General features: G+C 46.0%; 1 protein-coding gene across 1 annotated transcript; it reads right to left on the minus strand.

The window, feature by feature from the left end:
- Positions 1-246: 246 nt before the first annotated feature.
- oprl1 (opiate receptor-like 1) lies at positions 247-20,250 on the minus strand. Its single transcript, XM_047013939.1, has 5 exons — positions 20,064-20,250; positions 19,485-19,702; positions 5,775-6,045; positions 5,470-5,560; positions 247-911 (listed from the first exon to the last, which is right to left on the minus strand). The coding sequence occupies exons 2-5, from the start codon at positions 19,688-19,690 to the stop codon at positions 388-390; spliced, it is 1,092 nt and encodes a 363-aa protein (XP_046869895.1). The 5' UTR covers positions 19,691-19,702; positions 20,064-20,250; the 3' UTR covers positions 247-387.
- Positions 20,251-22,961: the final 2,711 nt, after the last annotated feature.

Genomic DNA, 22,961 nt, shown 5'->3' on the forward strand with positions numbered 1-22,961 from the left:
CACCCTCTTAGATGAGGGGTCAGCGTCCCCTGCCACCCTACACCACCCCACTCCCACCCAGTTTGGCCCCACTTTGGGGAAGACAATTACCCAACCTCAACCCATTTCTTGCCCCATCTACATCCCCAGCTTCTTAACCTGCCCACCTCAATGGTAGAGATAGCTCCCCAGCACCAGCATCTGCCCATACCCCAGTCCCAGTCTTTACTAACCCATCCCTTACCCAGGCATCTGCTTCTGCCCATCCCCCTGCCCCAGCTCTGCAGCCAGGCGAAAGGGGCATCGGTTCTGCTAGAGGGTAGTGATCTGAGTCAGCTCTGTGTTGGAGTTGCCTGTCCCTGGGTTGGGTTGGGGCTCGCGTCCCACCAGGGGCAGCTCCACGCCTAGTCATGCAGGATTTGTGTTGCCGTCCCCTGCCTTGCAGTTATAGGCCGCCACATCACGCGCGATACTCCGCATGCGACTCGGCTGGCCGTCCAGACGGAACGGGGACGGGTGGCAAAACTCCCGGAAACACCTCTTGAAGTTCTCATCCAGGAAGGCATAAAGGACAGGGTTGAGGCTACTGTTGACGTAACCTAAAGCGATGCAGAAGTGCATCAGGGCCACGGTGAGCAGGCTGCCCAGGTTGAAGCCCAAGGACTGGGCCAGGGCCATGATCTGGATGGGAGTCCAGCACACCACGAAGGCTGCCACCACCACCAGGACCATGCGCGTGATGCGCCGCAGGTTGCGGTCTTTCTCCTTGGAGCCAGAGAGGATGCGCACGCTGCGGAGCCGCTTGACCATCAGGCTGTAGCACACGCTGATGATCGCCACGGGGATGAGGAAGGAGAAGACAAAGACGCAGGTGCCGAAGACGGGATCCCAGTAGCTACGGGGTTCTGGGTGGACCACAATGCACTCCACACCTGGGAGGTGAGAGGAAACAATTTTGTCCTATTAGGCGGTAGTGAGTCACTCAGTCTCTCACACTTTCATCCACCCCATTCTACCTCTACATTTGCTCTCACAATTCTTTCCAACACAAGTGCTGTGACTGCGACATGAAAGTGGGATTCTAAAACTGGTTGTTCGCATCCTTGATTGTGATTGGCTATATCGCGTTTCATGCCGTTGTAGCCTTAAAGCCTTAAAGAAAGCCCTTAATCTAGGTCTCTGAGGTAGGGTGACCAAACCACCTCCGTTACACCTCAGCTCTGAAACCTAACCTTAGCCCCCTCGATTTTAAAAGAACAAAAACAACAACAAATTAACATGTTAAACCTCTTCCACTGTGGTCCAATACGCTGAAATAAACATGTTGAACCTTTCATGCTTGAAAAGCTGTCAACACCCTTGTAATTCTGTATATTCTCTAAGGCAATCTCTGTCTCTCACATTTCCTTCTGACGTTTTTGACAAGCTGCCTTTCAAAGCTGCCTCCAAGGTACAAGCCCTTGTCAGCTCCATGGGGTAGCTCAACAGCTCTATCACAAGGGCGCACACACACGCACACACACAACAACATACAGCTGTATCAAAAGCAACACAGCTCAATCCCCTTTATCTCTCAGCATTCAACTAACAGAGTTCCCTGCCTATGTGCCCTTGTTGACCTCGTTAGACTTACGTCCGCCACATTGAAAAAGATGAAGAGAACTTGGGTTGCATCATCTAGACCTAACCCAATACAATGGAGCCAGTTGAATAGTCACAAAGGTGCCACTGAGGTGCAGATGCTAGTTAAACTGCTGTGTAAACCATAGACGTATATATGTCTATGGTGTAAACCCACTAAAGTGTAGAGTTCTCCATCTGACTGCAGCAGTCTGCTTTTAGTCTAGCGGTACAGTAGCTGCTTGTGCTTGGTGAACGTTAGTAGACAGAGGTTGGACCCTCTCCCACCGCTGTCCTGGGAGCAGACTGATAGATCACAAAGCTGGAGATGTGACAAGAGAATGAAGATGGAGGGTTTTCCTGGGACCAGAGGGGGGGGGGCATTCTCTCTGATCAGTAAAGTCATTAACTGGAAAACCAGATAACTGTTCCCTCCTTCTTTTTCTCCCCCCGCGATTCCTTTCTTCACAGCAGGTTATTCGTTTCCATCCCTCTCCCCATTTCATTTATCTCCACCTCTCTCTTTTCCACTTATACTTTCATTTCACCATTGTTGACCACTCTCACCGTGGTACAATAGCAGCGAGTCGATCTGGCCTGGCTAGAAGCTACCATTTAGACAGGTCTCAGTGGAATTCTCTTTTCTGAGTGGTTTGGGGTCCTCACTAGAGGTTTAGTGATGTGCTGAGTGATATGTGTTAGAAAAGTTAAAGATGTAACTGTTATCCTGTATAAGAATGATTCTGTGTTCAGTATTCCTTGTGTGCAAAGAGAGGCCTAACCCCAAATCTGAACTCTGGGTAACACACACACGCGCGCCAGGTCTATGCAAGGGAGCCAATGAAGAAGAGCCATGGGACGTTTGCATGCCTTTGTTTTAAACCAATGACTGTCAAGAGCGGTTTCTGATTAAATAGCTTGCTAGCACAACATGCTAGCAGACAAATTTAATAGCACAATGGCGTGTGATGTTTTTGTCTCCTTGTGGGCGGGCCGCAAGCAATAAAGCTTTCTTAACTTGTTCACCGACTGACTGTGCAATGCTTGATAGATAAATATTTCTGACAATATGTTTGCTTAAAGAGCACGGAAAGCACATGTTATCCCCACTGTGCTGCCACCAAAGCATTCCAAATATAACAATATGCCGGGTTTGTTATTTTAGTTTTTACACTGGTTAATGATGGCTCAAGTGCTTTGTCTACAAAGCTAAATGGAGACAGTGGACCACAATGTTTTCTGCTGGGCCGGCTGGTGTTATTGTCCAGCAGAGATCGATGGGAGTCACAAATGTTTGACAAGTGCTGTGCTTCCCTGGGCCTTGTGTATTTAAGCACTCAGACTATGAATGTCAAACAGACTGATTTGTTTAAGACCCTCTTGGACCAGAGGCACAAGGGAGGGTTGGTTTCCACAGGCAGATATTGGACTAAACATTCACACCTCTTAATCTTTCTGTCCTGCTTTCTTCACTCCCTCTCCTGCCCCTCCCGGTGATCAGTGTGGTAAAGGTGGGGGCTGTGTATACAACATTACATCAGCTAAATATTACCCTGCCTGCAAGATCGCAGTAGGCTATCCACCCACTAACACACACAGGCAGTTTAGCAAGTGGGTGGGTAACTCAGAGGCAAAAACATGGGTTTAGTCAATAGCTGGTTGTCGGGTCTAAGACTTGTTTAGCTCCGAGTCTGTAGATTACATTTAAAATACAGAATGAAGATCATGTCATGATTGCTATTTCTTCTGTTTATGTTTCGCTGTGTTTGTGCAACAGGCGATGTCAGATCCATTTCCCCACATGGACAAAACAGTCTATGTTGCTTGTTAAACAGCTGGACACGTCTCATGAAAGCTTTATCACGCTCTCTTCCTCCTTTCTCTCTTTCTTTCTTCTACTCTTCCTTTCCTTTACTCTTCTCGCCTATCCTCACTTTGTCGTTCAGGTGAATCAAAAGCTAGGCTGGATCGAGGACATAATTATTTTATTTACACCATGAAAAGGTAATGTTCCATCAAGGACACTAGACAAAAGTAATATTACTGAACAAATTATTCAGTCCTGAAATTGATTGGTTAGAATGAGTTCCTGATACCGATGTTAACTTACAGTCTCAATGCTTCCCGTATGATGATGACTCGAGACAAACCCAAGTTAACGAATCAATGTATTTTGTGATGAATCTCGGCTTTCCAGAGTGTGGACAGTACCTGTTCAATAGATCAATCCAACTGATTGCACAAGAGGGCTTCTGCAGTTCACGCACAAAATCCATTATTGGAATAGAAGCTTAACAAAATACACAAGGAACATCAAACAAGCATGTATGGAAATGTTGCTATCTATCTTTATATTGCTCTACATGTTTTTATCCTTATTTAGTTCTGTATATCTTTATCTTACCTCTTTGCTTCTGACAAAGATGTGTGACTTTCCTGACTTTCCTGTCATTCTCACATGAAGCTCTGGCCAATCACCTTGATTGAAGGGGGTTTACAGTATGAGTACGGAGCACAGCTATGGTTCATTACTGGACAGCAGAACTAGCTGCAACCCGAACCCTTTATGGAGAGCACGTTTTGCATGTTACCTCTCTCTCCTCTGATACAGTATCAGGCTAGGCAGCAAATACTGTTTCTCCAGCTCCAGTATTAGTAGCAGTCTATATTTGACTGTTTTAAATACAGGGGCTAACTAACTAACTAACCAGCTTCAAAGAGATTCAGAGAAGAACCCTCACTATCTGGGAGGATTATGGAGATGGTGGAGGAAAAGGGGAGAGAAAGGACAGACCAAAAGAAGGGGTAGTGAACGAAAATGCTGGCAAGACACACAGAGATTGTGGAAGAGGGAACAACAGAGATTAAGAGAAGTAAAGGGGAAAGAGAAAGAAGCAGACAGAAAAAAAGAGAGGAAAGAAGGAGAGAAAAAACAGATGAAAAGAAAGAAAGAGAGAGAGAGAGAGAGAGAGAGAGAGAGAGAGAGAGGGGGGGGGGAGAGATGAAGAGAGGGATAGAGCAAAGGGATTGGCATCGCTAAAAGCGAGAGCTACAGAGACTCGCCAGCCCCTACAGGGTTTCAAGAGCTCATTATAGATTCAGAAGAATCTATTAAGACAGTGAATTAACCATGCTAGCAACAGCAGTGTCAGACAGACAGCATACAGAGAGAGAGAGAGAGAGAGAGAGAGAGAGAGAGAGACAGATTTAATCTCCCTCTGCTCTATCGAATACTTTGGCACCACCCTTCTAGCCACTTTCTGGGATCTGAGTGGACTGGATGGGTAAAAAGCAATATAGACCCAATTCCAGCAGGCTGTTTGGCTGATGCCGTTCTACTAGGAGCGAAGCCAACAACAAAGTGAATAGCATGTTCCTTTACAGCAGAGAGCAGCAGGATAGACACAGTGTGCTTGGTGCCATGTGGGAGAGATGAGGGTCTATTGGAGCACTTATGCCTACTATCGCCATAATCCGTTTGGACAACGGGTCTGTTCTGCTGCAAAGCCCAATAGGGGACACATCCACAGTTTCAAAAGTGTGTTTAGAGAGAGGGAAGGAGAATAAAAGAGAGGGGAAGGAGTGAAAGAAAGAGGTTGAGAGAGAACAGGGGGTGAGAGAGAGAGTGAGAGACAACAGGAATGAGTGAGTGAGAGCCTTGTCCACTTAGACCTCTTCATGAATTATAAATGCGTTTTAAATCTGGACATGTCACTGTTCTCACACTACGGTACGCTCCAGGGGAGGCGAGGCCACACATGGCTGCATCGGGACAGACACACACAGACACCCACTCACACGCCCTTGCAGCCGTCCGACCAAGCACACATGCCCACAAAAGCATACTCAAGTAAATCCAGCTCCACCTACTGTTCTGCTCCACCTCCACCTCCACGTTCCCCAACACCATGGCAGGAACACCGAATGCAGAGGCCAACACCCACACACATATGTTGACCACCTAGACAGCATCACAAGGAAAGGAGGAGATATCACAGTAGGAATAGGAGATATCACAGTGGGATCAGAGATATTACTGTGGTAATAGGAGGGGATTATAATAGAGATAAAAGGGGATCATACAGGAATGGGAATATGAGGAATCACCATGGGAACAGGAGAGATAGATTATTTAATCAGTCAGCCAATAAACAGAGTATAAACTTGTCAGTCACCTTTGCCTTGTGTGGGGTCCTCATATCCAGGGCTTTGACGGGGTGGCAGACAGCCACATAGCGGTCTATACTCATCACTGTTAGGGTGAAGGTACTGGTAAACATGTTGTAGTAGTCGATGGAGATCACCGTCTTGCACAGGGCATTCCCAAAGGGCCAGAAGCCCAGGAAGACGTCAGTCCCCTGGAAGGGCAGAGTGACCAGCACCAGGGAGTCAGCCAGGGCCAGGTTAAAGATGTAGATGTTAGTAGCTGTCTTCATCTTGGTGTACCTGCGAGGGGAGAAGAGAGTAAAGAAGAGGAGATGATGTGTGTGTGTCTGTAATACCACAGTGGAGAGAGAGAGAACTTTGTGAATTAGTTCTGAGAATGAGAGCACAGCAAACATATGAGTCACAGTCGTGGTGACGGGTTGGGCAGATGAACAAGAACACACCCAGAGACCCACTGAGACGGGCATGAAGCTAGATATATATTCATCAAGACCTCTCTTGTAAACACTCCCTCTAACGCTGCTCTCCTTGATCTTCAGCCCTGAGGAGCACAGATTGAAATCACTGCACTGGAAAACTAAGTTCCTCACAAAGCACACACAATTTGATGTGCGCACAAACACACACTCATGAATAAACACATATGCACAAGCACATGCGCATACACACAAGCATGAAGACACAGAGAGACGGAAGACAGATGTTATAAGAGAGCCAGATCGTGAGAGTGCTAGAGAGAGAGAGAGAGAGAGAGAGAGAGAGAGAGAGAGAGAGAGAGAGAGAGAGAGAGAGAGAGAGAGAGAGAGAGAGAGAGAGAGAGAGAGAGAGAGAGAGAGAGAGAGAGAGAGAGAGAGAGAGAGAGAGAGAGAGTGAACAGCTGTTTAACTATCATTGTCGTCACTGTTTCCAGGGTTTCCATGAAGAGAAACTTGCTGATCACATGTCCATGTTGACAGATAGACGACCCTATAGGTGGATAAATAGACCCATTGGCTGCCAATTCAACCGGCATTCAATAACCTATCCACTTTCAAAGCACCTGAAACACAATGCATTGTGGTCCAGACAGTGGGGTTGACACTTGCACAGCTGTGGAATCCCTTTCATTCCATCCGTGCCGTTCTTCTGACGTGGGCTCAAGAAATCCCTTTTCAAGCTCGACTAACTACTTTTTGCTTTGGTTTACTACTTATTGTGATATGTGCAAATGTGCCCCTTCACTGCACTTTGTTTTAAAGATCTTGTTAAACCAATGTCTGACAAGAAACTGCAAACACAAAGCTGTTTGATGTTGTACTTATATAACGTGGATTTTGCTGCACTCACTGTACTCTGCAATACTGTAGTTGAGATGTTATTGTTGCACTACTGAGATTTTTGCTGGGATTTTTATACTTTATATTTTACTGTAGCTGAGACATTATCTTATATTGTTCACAGTGCTTGGTAGCTGAGATGTGGTTACTTAGTCCAGTGCCTATAGTGCAGTAAATATAGTTCCTTGATTCTGATCACCAAAATACATGGATACAAGAGTCTGGTAAATGAATAAAGGGTAAAGTAATATGTGAGCACAATTCCCAAATGGTTTAGACAGGCACTGTTTAATAACAGACTTGCGCATTCTACTGCAAGAAACTCCTATCCATTCATTTTCTATCCAAATACTGTCACGACGTGAGGTGGGGTTGGACCCAAATGCAGGGGAGTACCGAGGCATAGCGAGGAACACAGGTTTAATTCTCAAAACGGGAAACAGACAGGGTACACGCAGGGACAAAGGGTAATGCTAAGACAAAGACTGGACACAAAGCAGGAACCTAAATACACAGAAACAAACAAGACACAGGTGAACACAATGAAACTAACGACAACTGAACGAGACAGGTGACGACAATGACAGGGAAACACTAGGGCAGGGCAAAACCAAAAACAATAGGGTGGGCACGGCTGTGGCCGTGACAAATACATTCTGTTCTGTACAGAACTGTACTGCTTTTTGTGAGAAGGGTCTGTCCTTTTGAGCTCCCCAACTGTGGATGATTGACAGGCACAGTTACCATGGTCGCCTGGAGGTCTGAGAGTCAGAGAAAAGGCTGTATGAATTATGAGTTTGAACAAATGGGAGGCTGATTATCCACCGGCTTTGAAAACTTTCACGCAATGCAGTTCAATCCTGACTTGTTCTCTTCCTGCTCTCTCTCTCTCTCTCTCTCTCTCTCTCTCTCTCTCTCTCTCTCTCTCTCTCTCTCTCTTCTCTCTCTCTCTCTCTCTCTCTCTCTCTCTCTCTCTCTCTCTCTCTCTCTCTCTCTCTCTCTCTCTCTCTCTCTCCTCTCTCCCTTCCCCCCCCTCTCTCTCTTTCTCCCTTTCACTTTTTCCAATTCAGACCTGTCCTTTTCTCTCCCTTCTGCACCCACTCTGCTAGTTATCCCCCTTCTGTCCTCTCAATCTCCTTTTGTCCCTTTTCCAGTTCAATCGTCTTCTCTCTCCTTGTAACAACATTCCTCTTGCTATCCTCACTCCTCTCACTCCGCCTCCTTCTTTCTCCCTCCCTCATCTTCGCATTTTCTGGTTTGCATTCTGAAGGTAACAGACCCTTCTACAGAAAGAATATTTCATGTTTCCTCTGACTGCCTACTGTCTGTCTGTGGGGACCCAACACTGGGCTCCCCTCGCCTCGCCTCTCCTCGCCTCCCTCCTCCTATCCTCTCCTCTCCTCGCCTCCCTCCTCCTCTCCTCCCTCCTCCTCACCTCCCTCCTCCTCCTCACCTCCCTCGTCCTCTCCTCTCCTCGCATCCCCCCTCCTCCTTCCTCATCTCCTCTCCTCTCCTCCCTCCTCGCCTCCCTCCTCCTCTCCTCGCATCCCTCCTCCTCCCTCCTCCTCCTCCTCTCCTCTCCTCTCCTCTCCTCTCCTCCCTCCTCGCCTCCCTCCTCCTCTCCTCTCCTCGCCTCCCTCCTCCTCCTCTCCTCGCCTCCCTCCTCGTCTCCTCCTCCTCTCCTCCTCGCTTCCCACCTCCTCTCCTCTCTTCCTCCCCTCGCCTCCCTCCTCCTCCTCTCCTCGCCTCCCTCCTCCTCTCCTCCTCTCCTCCTACTCTCCTCCTCGCCTCCCTCATCCTCTCCTCCTCTCCTCGCCTCCCTCCTCTCCTCGTCTCCTCCCTCATCAACTCCCTCCTCCTCTTCTCTTCTCTCCGCCCTCCTCTCCTCCCTCCTCTTCTCCTCTCCTCCTCTGTGGACTGTAATGGCTGTCTAATTATCTGTAGCATTTCCTGCTCTCTGCAGCAAGGCCCTGCTTCATGACAGCATCTGGGGTCTGGACTCGGTGGAAGGGAGGGAGGGAGGGAGGGAGGGAGGGTAAAAGGAGAAATAAAAGAGGAAGAGAAATGGAGGGAGAGATGGAAGGGGATGTATGGGAGGAATAGGGACACAGAACATCTTATTCTCTATAACCAAAAAATTAGATTTTGCTGTTTTGTAATACGGTATGAAATAGTTACTTGATGCTACTGTGTGTTTGTCTGTATGTGTGTTTGTGAAGAACATCTTTACTAATAATAAAGCAAACATACATGCTTGTGCTACACACACACACACACACACACACACACGCACACACACCAGGCAATTTCATGAAAGTATAGTTAAAGACTGGCCTTATTCATTACATGAAAGCAGCAAGCATGTGGTAGAGGAGGTGATCCATCATTCTGCTAAGTGGCGCCCTCCTTCTCTTCAATCTCCTTCCTGCCTCCCTCTCTGTTCTATTCCTTCTTGCTTCCCTCTCCTCCTTTCTTCCTACCTCCCTCTATCTTCTCTCCTCCCTTGTTCCTCCCTCCCTCTATCTTCTCTCCTCCCTTGTTCCTACCTCCCTCTATCTTCTCTCCTCCCTTGTTCCTGCCTCCCTCCATCTTCTCTCCTTCTTGCCTCCTTCTCTCCTCTCTCTTTCCTGTGTCCCTCTTTCCTCTCTTTTTCCTGTTTTTCTCCCTCCTCACTTCCTTCTTGCCTTCTTCTTTCCTCTCTCATTCCTGCTTCACTCTTTCATGGTCTGCTGACTGACCGAACCACCAGCAACCTGAAAAGAAGAGTGGGACATGAATATTACATGGCCTTCCCATGTCAGATGATGTATCTAAAGTAATTACAGCATTTCTGTGCCTTGCAGCCATGCAACTCCATAAAGAGGTGGGGGAATATGGTTAAACTGATCCCGATTCATCTTCCATACGGTGAAGTTTCAAATATTCATCATTAGTTTGAATAATTCAGGCACAGTGTAGATTCTCAAAGCTGTCAGTGGCAGAGCAGAGCAACACACCAGTCATGTATGTATTTTATTCTTTGGTTTCAAATGAAGGGTCTATGCATGCTCTAAGTGTTAGTGTTTGCATGCCTGTCTTCAGGGGGGCTTCACTAACAATACTCAATCAACACAGAAAGTGCCAGGGTGTGTGAACACTTTCCATTCCACTTGGTAAAACCATCAGATATTTCCAAACAAATAAACAAAAAACAGCAGCAAGAGCAATTTTCAAAAAATCATTCAGTTGAGTTAAGATACTCCAGAACCATACTTAACAGACGGGAATGAAAGCAGCCTTTTTAAGAGAGCAGGTCTGTTTGCAGGTGATTAACGTCTTACAAGAAAAAATCGACAAGACCATGCTTCTGGTAAATGCTAACCTCTCCCTTTAAAAAAAAGTCATTGGTCCTAAATATGTCTGAAACAAAGCAGCTACCTCTTCTAACATTACCACACACGCACACGCGCACACACACACACACAAACACACACACACACACACAGCACAGCTTACAATGTAGAATGGTGCTCCTTTTCTTTCTCTACTCCAATAAGAATTAAATTAGAGAAACAAAAACTAACTTCTAAAATATTATATATTTATTTCTTTTAGGACTGTCATCTGAACTGTGAATCTCTAGCCACCTCTGGCCAGTTGCCCTGAGAACAGCATCTGTGACGCAAATCATTCTGGCCTCTGGTTCAAATAGTTCTGCTTTTTCATCCTGCCTCGAAGATTTCCTCAATCCCTGCTGAGCAGCTGTGCACAGGTTCCCAGCACACTCCTTCATTATCTAGCAGCATTGATTGGAGCTGAGGATTTGTGTGGTACAGCCAGGGTGAGTTTGAACTCAGACTATACAGGTCAGACACTCCCACATAGAAACTCACAGCAAGAACATTCTCTCACTAATTGAGAAAAATCCTCTTTTTGCACGCCCCCTCAGCAAGTGGACCTGCACTCAATATGTGTGCGCACGTGTGTATGGCAATAATAGACTAACAGAGAGGATATGAGGCTTTTGACATTTAGACAGAAATGGAGAGGACACTTCCGTTATCCCAATACACTCACACCTGTAAATGGGTTAAAAACAATAATGGAAAATATAAGATATTTCCAATGAGACCACGTCGCCATTGGTAGACAATAGTGCCTTCACGGCCCCAGTTACAGCAGGTTAATGAAAGGCATGGAAGGTCGAGGTTAGGTAAGGTGGGTGGGTGGGTGGGTGGGTGGGTGGGTGGGTGGGTGGGCGGACAAAGCCTCCTCCTTTAGAGCCGGACACCCCAGTCAGCTTCCCAGTAAACACAACTGACTGTTCTGACTCAAATCTGTGTTTACCCCATCTTTTGTGGTCAGCTCTTAAAAAGTTCTCTCAACCTTTCCTAGCCCTTGCCTTAACTCCAAGCCTAACTCTACATCTAACCCTAAGGTTAAACGGGTTGTTTTCATCCTTATTCGTATAAGTATAACTTATTTTAGAGTTCTTTCCCCTGGAACAGATTTCATGTTCCAACCGAGGGAGATTGTCGCTGTCTTAGTGTGTGGGGCTGCATCAAATACCCCTTTGTGACATGCTTGCGTGTAAAAACGACTTGGATTGGAGACATACTGTACTGTAAACAGGTACAATTCTTTTGATGACCTTTTGTTTTCCAGCTCAGATGGAGTGGACCATAGTAGAAGAGTTTCTAATAAGGCTAGACCATCATAGTAGGTTCTTACTGTAAGTCCTCCACTCTGTCTGGACACCTTCTGGTTCTACATGCCCACATACGTGAGTCATACAGAGAAAAGAGTGCTAGTCTACGTGAATACCTTTTTTTCCTTTTCTCCTCCAACCTTCTGCCAGACAGGAGATGGAAAAGTTTTCTATATGATTACAGCCTTTGATGCAGATATATGTGAGTAGGAGAGAAAAGGAAGGAAGAGAGGGCGGGGGGTGGGGGGCAGAGAAAGAAAGGTATATAGCGAAAGATAAAGAGGGGGCAGAGGTAGCGAGAGTGAAAGAGAGTTAGAGAAAAAGAGAGACGGTGAGAGAGAAGGAGCATTTATATGCTGGCTACCCGACTATTGATATCAAATGTGTGTGCATGAGTGTGTTTACTAGCATCGCCAGACAGGTCAGGAATATTCACAGACATTCAGAGATCAAACCACTACATCAGTATTTTAGCGCCCTGGGAACGTAGCCTACATCAATGCAACTCGAACCTCAAGTTCCAAAACCACGCTCCAGCACAATAGCCTGTAATCTTCTCCCTGCCGCTATGAGAGCGTGTGGTCATACAAATGTTAAACAGAGTTTAAGTCAACAGAAAAGACATGACATTTGCAAAATAGCCAGAAATATAATGGAAAGCGAAGGATGATGTCGTGAAGATCGAGGCGGAAAATAACCAATCAGATTCTATTCTCCTTATTCAGAATGAAAACACAGAAGTACACTCCAAAGCAATTATGCAACAGACGTCACTAACGCAGCTATTCCTTCATATGTAAAGCGGCGCTCCAACAGCTGTGACATACAACTGATGCACATGAGTGTAGCGCACCGTAGCTGGTTAGGTTGGTTGAAATCTAAGGCTGAGATGTCTATCTGCTGGCCTGGCTAGAGAGATCTGTGTGCAAACCAGTGCCTCAGAACAGTTTAGCTCAATGTTCTTTCGTTAGACTACATTTAGTCATTTAGCAGACGCTCTTAACCAGAGACTTCAGCTGAATATCTCTACGGTTATACTAATCTTTTCTGTTTTTATGCTCTAATCATCTCTATAGCTGGATGTCTCCTCAATATTTCCGTTTTGGAATTTGTTCTTGATGCATCGAAATCGTTTGTTGGTTAAATGCTTGTGTGTGTGTCTGCTCGATAATTGTTCTGCAGTTCATTATTTATAAAGTTGCATCCTGCTGGGTGTCTCAGGTGACTGTGCTTGTCCATCCACAGTGTTGGTAGTGATTAAATCAGCTGAAAGTGCTGCTCCTGCTGACTGTCCTCTCTGCCAGACGACTGTTTACGACTCCAGCACAGGCTGATTTACTCTTACACAGATATGGGGGAGGGGGGCTGAATCCTGGACTGGGAGGGAGGGGAGGAGTGGAGAAAGAGAGGGAAGTAAGGGGTATAGGATAGGAAGAGGAAGAAAGACAGAGAGAGAGAGAAAGGAATGAGAGAGAGGTTATAGAAAGGATGGGAAGACGAAGAGCGAGAAAGAGAATAAAAAAAGAGAGGGAACGTGAAAGAGCAAAAGAGAGGTAAAAGAGACGACTGACAATGGCTCATTTAAATAATTTCAAAATCAATGAACATAAATGACTTGCCGGAGCATAAAATATTTATAAATTAAGTTTGACAAAGAGAGACTTTTGACAGACTCCTGCTAACTACACGACCATGCCGTTACCACTGAGGCAGTGTGATCTACCTCCCCTCCCACCTTCTCTTCCACCTCTTCTCGTCTCCTCTCCTTTCTTTTCTGTCTCCTCCCCTCACTTCCCCTCTCCCCAACATTTGAATTCTCTTTAATAATTCCCGTGTTTCTGAAAAGGACTTCATGTCACCAATATGTTTCGGTTGCCTGTGGTGATAAGACAGGGGACAAAGAGGAAGGTCATCAAGGACGGCAGCACAGAGACTCATTAGGGTCTTACCTGTCACTTTCACTGTCAGCTCCAGCAGCTGTCCACACACACACACACACACAGAGCAAAATGCCTCTGCACCAAGCACACATTAAAGGCCCCCTCCTCCACACACACACACACACACGCACCAAAGGCATCCAACAGAGATAAAAACGTCTGCCTGTTTCAGCAGCATCTAGCTGCAGTCTGTGAATAATGAATGCCAGCAGAGAAACGAATACAGCAGGTTTGCATCATGTCCTGCAGGTTTAGAGAGAAAGAGAGTGAGAGAGAGGGAGGGAGGGAGTGGAAGAGAGAGTCAGAGGGAGGGAGCTGAGCTGAGCGCTGACATGAACATTAAATGGAGACAGCTGTGATTGCTGACTGGTTCCATGAAGACCGTCACCTGATGAATTTAGTTGTTATCTACTTTCTAACGCTGCTGTTCGTTATGTCTGGAAGGCTTCAGTAGACTTGTATTAGTGTGTCTGGTATAATAAACCATTATCATCACCTTGATACACCTTATCATCAAGCCTCTTGCATTATCATCCAGCACAACCTTTACCTCCTCTCTTCTCCCTCCTTCTCCTCCTCTGAACTCCTTCTCTCCTCACATTTTCTACTCTCCTTCCATTCCACCATCCATCATCCCTCCTTAGTGTTCCCTCCTTCACCCCTCTCAACACACTTTCCACACGGCCCCTCCCCTCTCTAAAAGCATTGGGCCATTTACAGCTGCCAACTAAATGATACCTTGTAAAGGATAAACAGGATAAACAGTCATCAGCCTACTGTCTAGGCCACACACACACACACACACACCCTGCTCATACGAAAGGCTCTATAGCTCGCCCATATGAGGCCCCTCATTAGCTTCGCCGCAGACAGCACCACTAGCGCCCCGTGCTCGTCCACTATGACAAATGGTCCAATCAGATACAATCATTGACTCAATGAGGTAACCCCCTCCCCCCTTCACACACACACAACCCTACCTCCCCGACTAGACCACCATTTCACTGGTTTGCTATTTTGGTCTTGGAAGCTTCCTCACCGTGGCACTCAGGTTCCCAATGCTCATTTGTTAGTTGCTGAATGGAATGACGTCCTGGTTTGATTGCTCGGCACCGGCAGAAGTGGGGAGCAGGGAATGAGTGTGGATCCAGGATCATGTTTCCAGCATGTTTTTGCTGAGTGTGGGCTGGTGTGTATTTGTGTAAGCGTGTACATGTCTAATTCACCCCACTCAATAATGACATGTCACAGACATTGATGGAACCCAGCAAGATGTCTTTGCATTTCCCTCCTCCTGTTCTTCTTGCCAGCTGTCTTTCTATCCGTTCATACTTCTGTCCTCTTTTGTCTCTTCTATCTTTCTTTTCTCTCCCTCCCTCCCTCTTCTCTCTCTCTCTCTCTCTCTCTCTCTCTCTCTCTCTCTCTCTCTCTCTCTCTCTCTCTCTCTCTCTCTCTCTCTCTCTCTCCTCTCTCTCTTTCGCTCTCTCTCTCTCTCTCTCTCTCTCTCTCTCTCTCTCTCTCTCTCTCTCTCTCTCTCTCTCTCTCTCTCTCTCACACACAAACACACATTCACATCCACTCTGAGTTGGAAATTACACCACAATCCAGTTATGGAGTGATTGACTCTAGTCCAGTGACCAGTGGCCTGACAGGTTGGGGATATTAGAATAAAACACACACAAGTACAGTCTTGTACAAACAAATGGATACACACCAGTACAAATACACAACCACACACGTGGGAAATGCTAGCAGACACTCCTGTGGACAGAAACCAGTTGTGACTGGCCTGATGTGCCAGAGGTGGCAATAAAGAAATGAAAAAAAAAGTCTCATTCTCTCCCTCTTCCCTGTAACCAGAGATTCAAAACCCCCTCCCTCATTCCATGTTTGCAGAATTGCTCTCATTTTAGAGGCCTTTGAAATGAACTCATAACTCATCAGCACTATCATGGTCACTCATTAGTATGGCCTGTAGACTGTCAGGCTTGCACACACACATGCACACACACACACACAAACACACACATAACATAAACACTCGTGAAATTGCTATTTCAGATATAGCCAGCAGCCAGTTAATTGGCCGGTAAAGATGTAATTACTCACGCACACACACACACACACACGCACACACACACACTTAAATATCTTGGGGAAAAGCATCCAAAGCAACCAGCACTCTCAACAGGAGATCAATGGCCCATAAAGATGAAGATATGCAATCAATCTACCCCCCCCGCCACACACACACACACACACACACACACACACACAGGAACAGTGTCTGCACAGCACTTTACCACTCACACAGGTTAGCATAGTGCAGGTTCTATTTGTTGTTTTGCATTTCCCTCTGCAGTGTCAAGTCAGTGGGATTAATTTATTCACACACACGCTCAACCCGATATGTGTCATCCGATATTTGTGGAGTCAGATGGAGTTGTAAGCAGAGTGTCCCTAGATCACCACTGGGATCAGGTCCAGCAGCAGACAAAAACACCAACAGCAACATGTTGACCTGCAGACTTAGATGTATAGAGTATTTCAATATTATTATAACCAGATCAAGGTGGCCTCTGCTGTGGCTCCACTCCACTGTGGCTGAGTTACATGTAAGGTGAGGGGTGTACGAGTGTGTTTGTATTTCAATCTCTCTCTTTCTCCATCTTATCTATTCGTGTGGCAATCTTGCTCTCATACAGCTCTTGAAAGAATTGAGACCGCTGCACCTTTTTCTTTCATTTTTTTTGTTCAAGTTGAGAAGGACCATTTTGAGTGAGGAACAGAAGGTCAAATGTAAGAAATTCAGGAAATAAGTGCAGTATGTTCTGTGGTTTGCGCACTATAGCTAAAATGTGTGTTTGTGTCTTGATGTATCTCTCATATCTATATGGCTTGGGATGTTTCTAATACAAAGGAAGAGAGAGAGGGGGAGATAGCGAGAGAGAGAGAGAACGCTGAAAGATCCTAGCAGCATAGGTCTAATCGGCTTGTTCAATACTACCTCTTGCAAGTTACAGTTCAGGGTAGCCAGTTGATATAGGGGCTCCCAGACAAAGAACACACCAACACCAAATATATTACACAAACACACAGACACACACACACGCAGACACACACAGAGACACACAAAGACACACAGAGAGAGACACACACACACACAGACACACACACTCCGTCTGAGACTGATCATCCTTGTCTAACACACAGACAGGTGAACATACAGACAGATGGACACACAGACAGATGAACATAGACAGATGAACACAGACAGGTGAACACACAGACAGGTGAACACACAGACAGATGGACACACAGACAGGTGAACACACAGACATATGAACACACAGACAGGTGAACACACAGACAGATGGACACACAGACAGGTGAACACACAGACATATGAACACACAGACAGGTGAACACACAGACAGATGGACACAGACAGACAGATGGACACAGACAGACAAATGGACACAGACAGACAGATGAACACACAGACAGGTGAACACACAGACAGATGAACACACAGACAGATGAACACAGACAGATGAACATACAGACAGATGAACACACAGACAGATGAACACACAGACAGATGAACACACAGACAGGTGAACACAGACAGATGAACACAGACAGATGAACACAGACAGGTGAACACAGACAGATGAACATACAGACAGGTGAAAACACAGACAGATGAACACAGACAGATGAACAGAGACAGGTGAACACAGACAGATGAACATACAGACAGGTGAAAACACAGACAGATGAACACAGACAGATGACCATACAGACAGATGAACCCAGACAGATGAACATCGCCAGGACCAGACACATAATGAGTCTTGGGGACTCAATAGTTCTGGTGAAGAGAGGGTCTGAGGGTATGGACACAGAGCTTAGGTTACCACAAGAGATGACAAGGGAAAAAGAGAGAGAGAATAAGTGTGTGTGTGAGAGAGAGAAAGAGAGAGAGAGAGAGAGAGAGAGAGAGAGAGAGAGAGAGAGAGAGAGAGAGAGAGAGAGAGAGAGAGAGAAGAGATGAATAGGGGTGTCTTGCTGTGTACGCCATAACTCCTCCTCCCTCTGATGGGTTGTTTCTCAGAACAGCTCTCTTTCAGTGTCTACCTGGAAGCTTCTGGAGCCTCCAGTCATTACATACACACATCTGTACAGCCTGTAGCTTCCCCATGACACCTAATCTCTCTCTCAAACATCTGCAACTTCTTACATCTCTGTCGTCCTCGCGCGCACACAACCACACACCAGCACACTCCTTACTGTATTCACTCATTCCTACTGTTTTTGTTTTTCTTTCTCGCTCTCATTGCCACACTCGCACCCTCTAGCCCTCTCCTCTCCTCTACTCTTCAGACCACTGCAGCAGGTTTCTAGGAAACCCAGTGGTCCCTTGAGAGGACAGCATAGAGATGACACAGTGCAGCATATGTCACTGGTGAAGGAGAGGAGCCCCGTGGCATCCTCCACCAGATCCCTGTCACCTCCCCCCCCTCTCAACAACAACAGGTGCACGTCACGTGACCCCCCCTCTAAGACGTGTGATGTGTCTGCCGACATTTACATTTAGTCATTTAGCAGACACTCTTAACCAGAGCGACTTACAGCAAGTACAGGGACATTCCCCCTGAGGCAAGTAGGGTGAAGTGCCTTGCCTGAGGACACAACGTTATTATTCATGTCCGGGAAATCGAAGCGGCAACCTTCCGACTAATAACTCAATTCCCTAACCGCTCAGCCAACCTCAGACCCTGACATGGACATGTGGATGAGTGAGTCTGAATGGATAATGGATGGACGCACGGCTAGCTCTGTAGCGCCCACCGCCCAGGGTCCTGGGCTGCTGCAGGACACATCCAGGGTCGTGCGCCTGCTCCAACCTCATCTCTGGGATTAGCCCGCTAGAGTTTAGCAACTCGGTCACACTCTGGTGTTAGGATTTCTTGAATGGGACCCAACAGTCATGGTGATTATCGGGACAGAGGATGCCTATATGACCCGCACTGTTTATCATATGTACCTCCATGTAACTCTCACTATGTAAACAGTTAGGCCTGTCCAGGACACTCAAAACGTGCTTTGTCATCATTCTCCACGCAGATTCTATAGGGTTAATCGGCTTCTTTAGATTTGTGAAGAAAAATAAGAATCTTAAAAGTAGCACCTTCTATCTCTAGAGATGGCATGTTGTCTACTGTGAAGCCAAGCTTGTACACACACAAGCATACAGATAGTTATGACACGTGTACTTCCATACAACTATAATAGGGACAGTACCAGTTGATTGTGTTTCAACAGTTGCCCAGTGTACAATAGGTATGATATGTAATACATGCTTCTCAACAAGTATCAGTCACCTGCTTTCTGTATGAAAAGTCATCAACACTGCTCTGGATAAGAGCGTCTGCTAAAATGACTAAATGTAACACTGCAGAACAGTTTCAATAGGACAGGTGGAGAAAAAAATAACATGATACTATCCATTTTCAAGAGGCCCTGTAAACATGACAGATGCACATGGTGGAATGAAAAGGACCACGGTCTGCACATAAACACAAAATAACCCACACACATTCATGCCTTCCATGGGTGGCTACTTCACATACACAGGACATTTTAAGACCATGCCTAAACATGAACAGAAGAACCAGGGGCACCATACAGAGTTTTTTTTTTTTCATGGGGCCCAATATTCCTGGCGGCGCCCCTGAGTAACAGTAGACCTAAGTTGCATGTGCCTCTTACCTGATGATGACGTACATGACCAGACAGTTGCCCACGAGCCCCACCACGCAGACGATCATGTAAACCACCACTATGGTCATCTTAATGCCGGTTGGAAGGTAGGTGTCGGTGTCGTTGTATGGCCCGCTGAAGTTGTTCTGGAACAAGGATTCGTTATAGAAACGGAAGTGGCTCAGGTCTGCCACCGTCTCGCTTGCGAACTCCATGAAGACCGTCACCTGATGAATTGAGGTGAATTTAGTTGTTATCTACTTTCTAACGCTGCTGTTCGTTGTGTCTGGAAGGCTGCAGTAGACTTGTATAAGTGTGTCTAGGATAATGTTTTAGCGTGCTAAACAAACTAAGCACAAGCCAACACAGAAACGCTGCAGAACAGCTCATGGGGTACACTGCGACTGGACAATACATATACTGGAGCATATACCGCAACAGTTATTATTTCGATCATTTTCTGTTGATACGCCGCTGTAGACTCCAAGTACTTTTAACTACAGTCAGTAAGCATCAATATCCTACGGTTCTATCGCACCAAAATACACCGCAGAGTGAAACATTCCCACGCATGCATGCATACCATACCGTTAATTATGAAGCTAATGCAGCCTTCGTTGTTGAGAAGCCGTTAAACGCGTTCTCTTGTGCTTACACAGACGAAACCGATAAGTTGATTTTTGGTATTCGCTCTCTGATTGTATTGTAGTCTATCTTCGCTTATTTATGTCAGACTCCTCACGATGTTCAGTTTTTCATTGCCCCAAGTGGTCCAGATTTTCCACGGTCTCTAGGACGATAGAAACATTTCTACCTCAATAACACACTGACTGAGGGAGGGAGGGAGGGAGGGAGGGAGGGAGGGAGGGAGTTATGCTCTAGCTTGCCTGGCTCCTTCGATTCTTTTCGTATATCTCCTGAGCTAAGACAGACCTCAGCGTCTCCTCTCTCTCTCCCTTTCTTTCTCTCTCCCTTTCTTTCTCTCTCCCTTTCTTTCTCTCTCTCTCTCTCTCTCTCTCTCTCTCTCTCTCTCTCTCTCTCTCTCTCTCTCTCTCTCTCTCTCTCTCTCTCTCTCTGTCTCTGTTTCTTTCACTCCCGTTTGCCATAAGAGTCAAATGTGCCTGCTACACTCAGCCTAACTTTTTAACATCTCAGTCAGACATCTCAGCTAAATACTGTCAACCAGCAGTGCCGCGTGCCCTTGTCCGCTTTTAAGATATGTAACCTAATAGATGAACTGGATGAACTGTTTACTGTAAGTAGGACAATTGACTCCGGCATGGCTCAAATAACAGAGTAATGCGAATAAATGTAGCCTCTCTACGTATGAAGTCTTATCCTTCCGAATGCTGATAACACGTGCTTTCCAATGGCCTAACTTCACGAGACCCTTTTCTACACGCATGCACCAAATAAAAATGTAGATCTAATAAAGGGTATACAAATACAAATATGTCCATTCCCCAAATGGGTTAGATGAAACCAGTGTCGCATTTGAGCTCTCCGTCTTCTCCTTATTATGTTCTTCTCCGGGCTACAGAGGGTGCTCTTGTTTAGCCTCAACGGTTGTAGAAAGAGGGGGACATACTATGGAGGCATGGTTTGTTTACAACTACTTTGTTTACTGCTGCTATCATATGTGCGATTAAATTGACGCCCTATCAGCTAAATGGCTGCTTGGCGTGACAGTCAAAGTTTATAGGTGTCATATAGAAGAATAAGTTCATTTTCTACCAAACTGCTATATATTACGTGATCATACAATATTACAGGCCCGTGTTTTTACCAAACTGCTTGCTGGGAAGCTTTAGTCAGTAAACTGGGCTAGAGGGATCACTTACATTGATGACATGTTGATAGGACCTGGTTCCGGTTTCAGCTGCAGAGAGAATGTGGAGCTGGCCGTGGTGCTGAAACCCCTGGCTAGATCAGAGCCTCCAGAGAGAACTAAAGGCACAGTCCGTGTAATTTCGTTCCGTATAAATCACCACAGTATTGTTCAGCTTTGTTATTTTGTTAAATAGACACTTAATGCAGGTTCATAGTCTATTTAGAACGGAAGTAAAAATCAGTCCGTATTAAAAAACCTGCGCAGACATGTCGGTAGGCTTTGCTACTGGAAGTTTTGAGTATGAGATCGATGTGCACTCCCACGCTATCCTCATAAGGGTGGTACATATCCGTGATCCACGAGACCGCGGGGCTTGTGTTACCTGTTATACACTCCATTAGGCGCCGTTAATGTAGTTTGTTTTTGTTCTGGGTGGAAACGGACACTACTCCTCGGGGCTGGTTTAGGAGTCGTGGGACTGCCTTCATCTGTTGCCTATCAATAAAGTAAACCCGGTCTAAACTATACAGCTGATTCTTAGTCTGGCCGACATTTTATTTTGAGGTGGTAGACTAAGGGTATACTAAGGCTAAACCAGAGACATGTCCTTCAGTCTACAGCTTTAAAAGATAATAAGCCATGCTTGGACACAATTTGGATACTATAAGATAAGGGTTTTAGCAGAGCATGGCCATGATCAAGCCATGCCCTTGGCACTGTCCAAACATTTCACATGATTCTGATTTGATTGGAATTAATCATTGAGGAATATATTGCCTACACAGGGTAGAGGGGATAACTTCTCATGTCATCGAGTTGATCAACTGAAGAGCAATCAGCAGGATCAAGCAGCACAGAAAGAGGCATGACCCTTGAAAATATCGTAGGAGAGAGGGCATATTATCATCAACGATTCAGCACCAAATGAACATGGACAACTCCATGACTTTCTCTTTCTCTCTTCTCTTCTCTCTCTCTCCTCTCCCTCGATAGCCTGCCCCGTAACAATCTATTTTTTACAGTTGAATTAAACATTCTCTGACGGCGGGTCATTCTACCGTACTAGCTCCTCCCATTTAAACAATCTACGGGAAATTAATCATCTTCGGCAGAATTTGCTGCAAGATTTTTAGAATGATCCAGTAGCCATAGGTCATCTCAAGGTGCATCTCAAGCTATACGACAGAACCATACTGCATGACCTAGCATGGAAATGACCTTTGTTCAATTGGTGAAGGCCTACAATTATAAGCTGTCTACAGATATGAAAGAAGATAATGGTGGCCTACAAACAGCAGAAAGAGGAGCTCTCTCTTTACTTCATTCTCTCTCTCTACGTCTCTCTCTCCATCGCTCTCACTCTCTCTCCTTCCTTCCGCTTTCTCTCTCTCTCTCCCTCTCTATCTCCATATGATTGCAGTAGGCAGAAGAAGCAGTAGAGTCATTCTTGACTATAGAGCTATTTCACGGTAGTAGCTGCCTGCTGTCCTTGGGGTGTGTGTGCGTGGTGTCCCGGCATATTAGAGAGGTTTCAGGGCGTATCCAAGTGGAGCATGACAGAGTGCTGGTGTCAGGTTGGGTCTCCCTGGCCTCTGACATCACGCCACATCCTGAGGCTGAAGAGATGAGTACTAGAAGAGACATTGTTTAGCATC

This window comes from Hypomesus transpacificus, unplaced genomic scaffold, assembly GCF_021917145.1.
Source record: "Hypomesus transpacificus isolate Combined female unplaced genomic scaffold, fHypTra1 scaffold_210, whole genome shotgun sequence".
Lineage (NCBI taxonomy): Eukaryota > Metazoa > Chordata > Actinopteri > Osmeriformes > Osmeridae > Hypomesus > Hypomesus transpacificus.

Coding starts and splice junctions, on each gene's coding strand:
- oprl1 (XM_047013939.1), bottom strand. CDS start 19,690: ATGGAGTTCGCAAGCGAGACGGTGGCAGACCTGAGCCACTTCCGTTTC. Junction 6,046..19,484: donor GTCATGTACGTCATCATCAG/GTAAGAGGCACA, acceptor CTCCCCTCGCAG/GTACACCAAGATGAAGACAG. Junction 5,561..5,774: donor GGACCCCACACAAGGCAAAG/GTGACTGACAAG, acceptor GATGCTGTCTAG/GTGGTCAACATATGTGTGTG.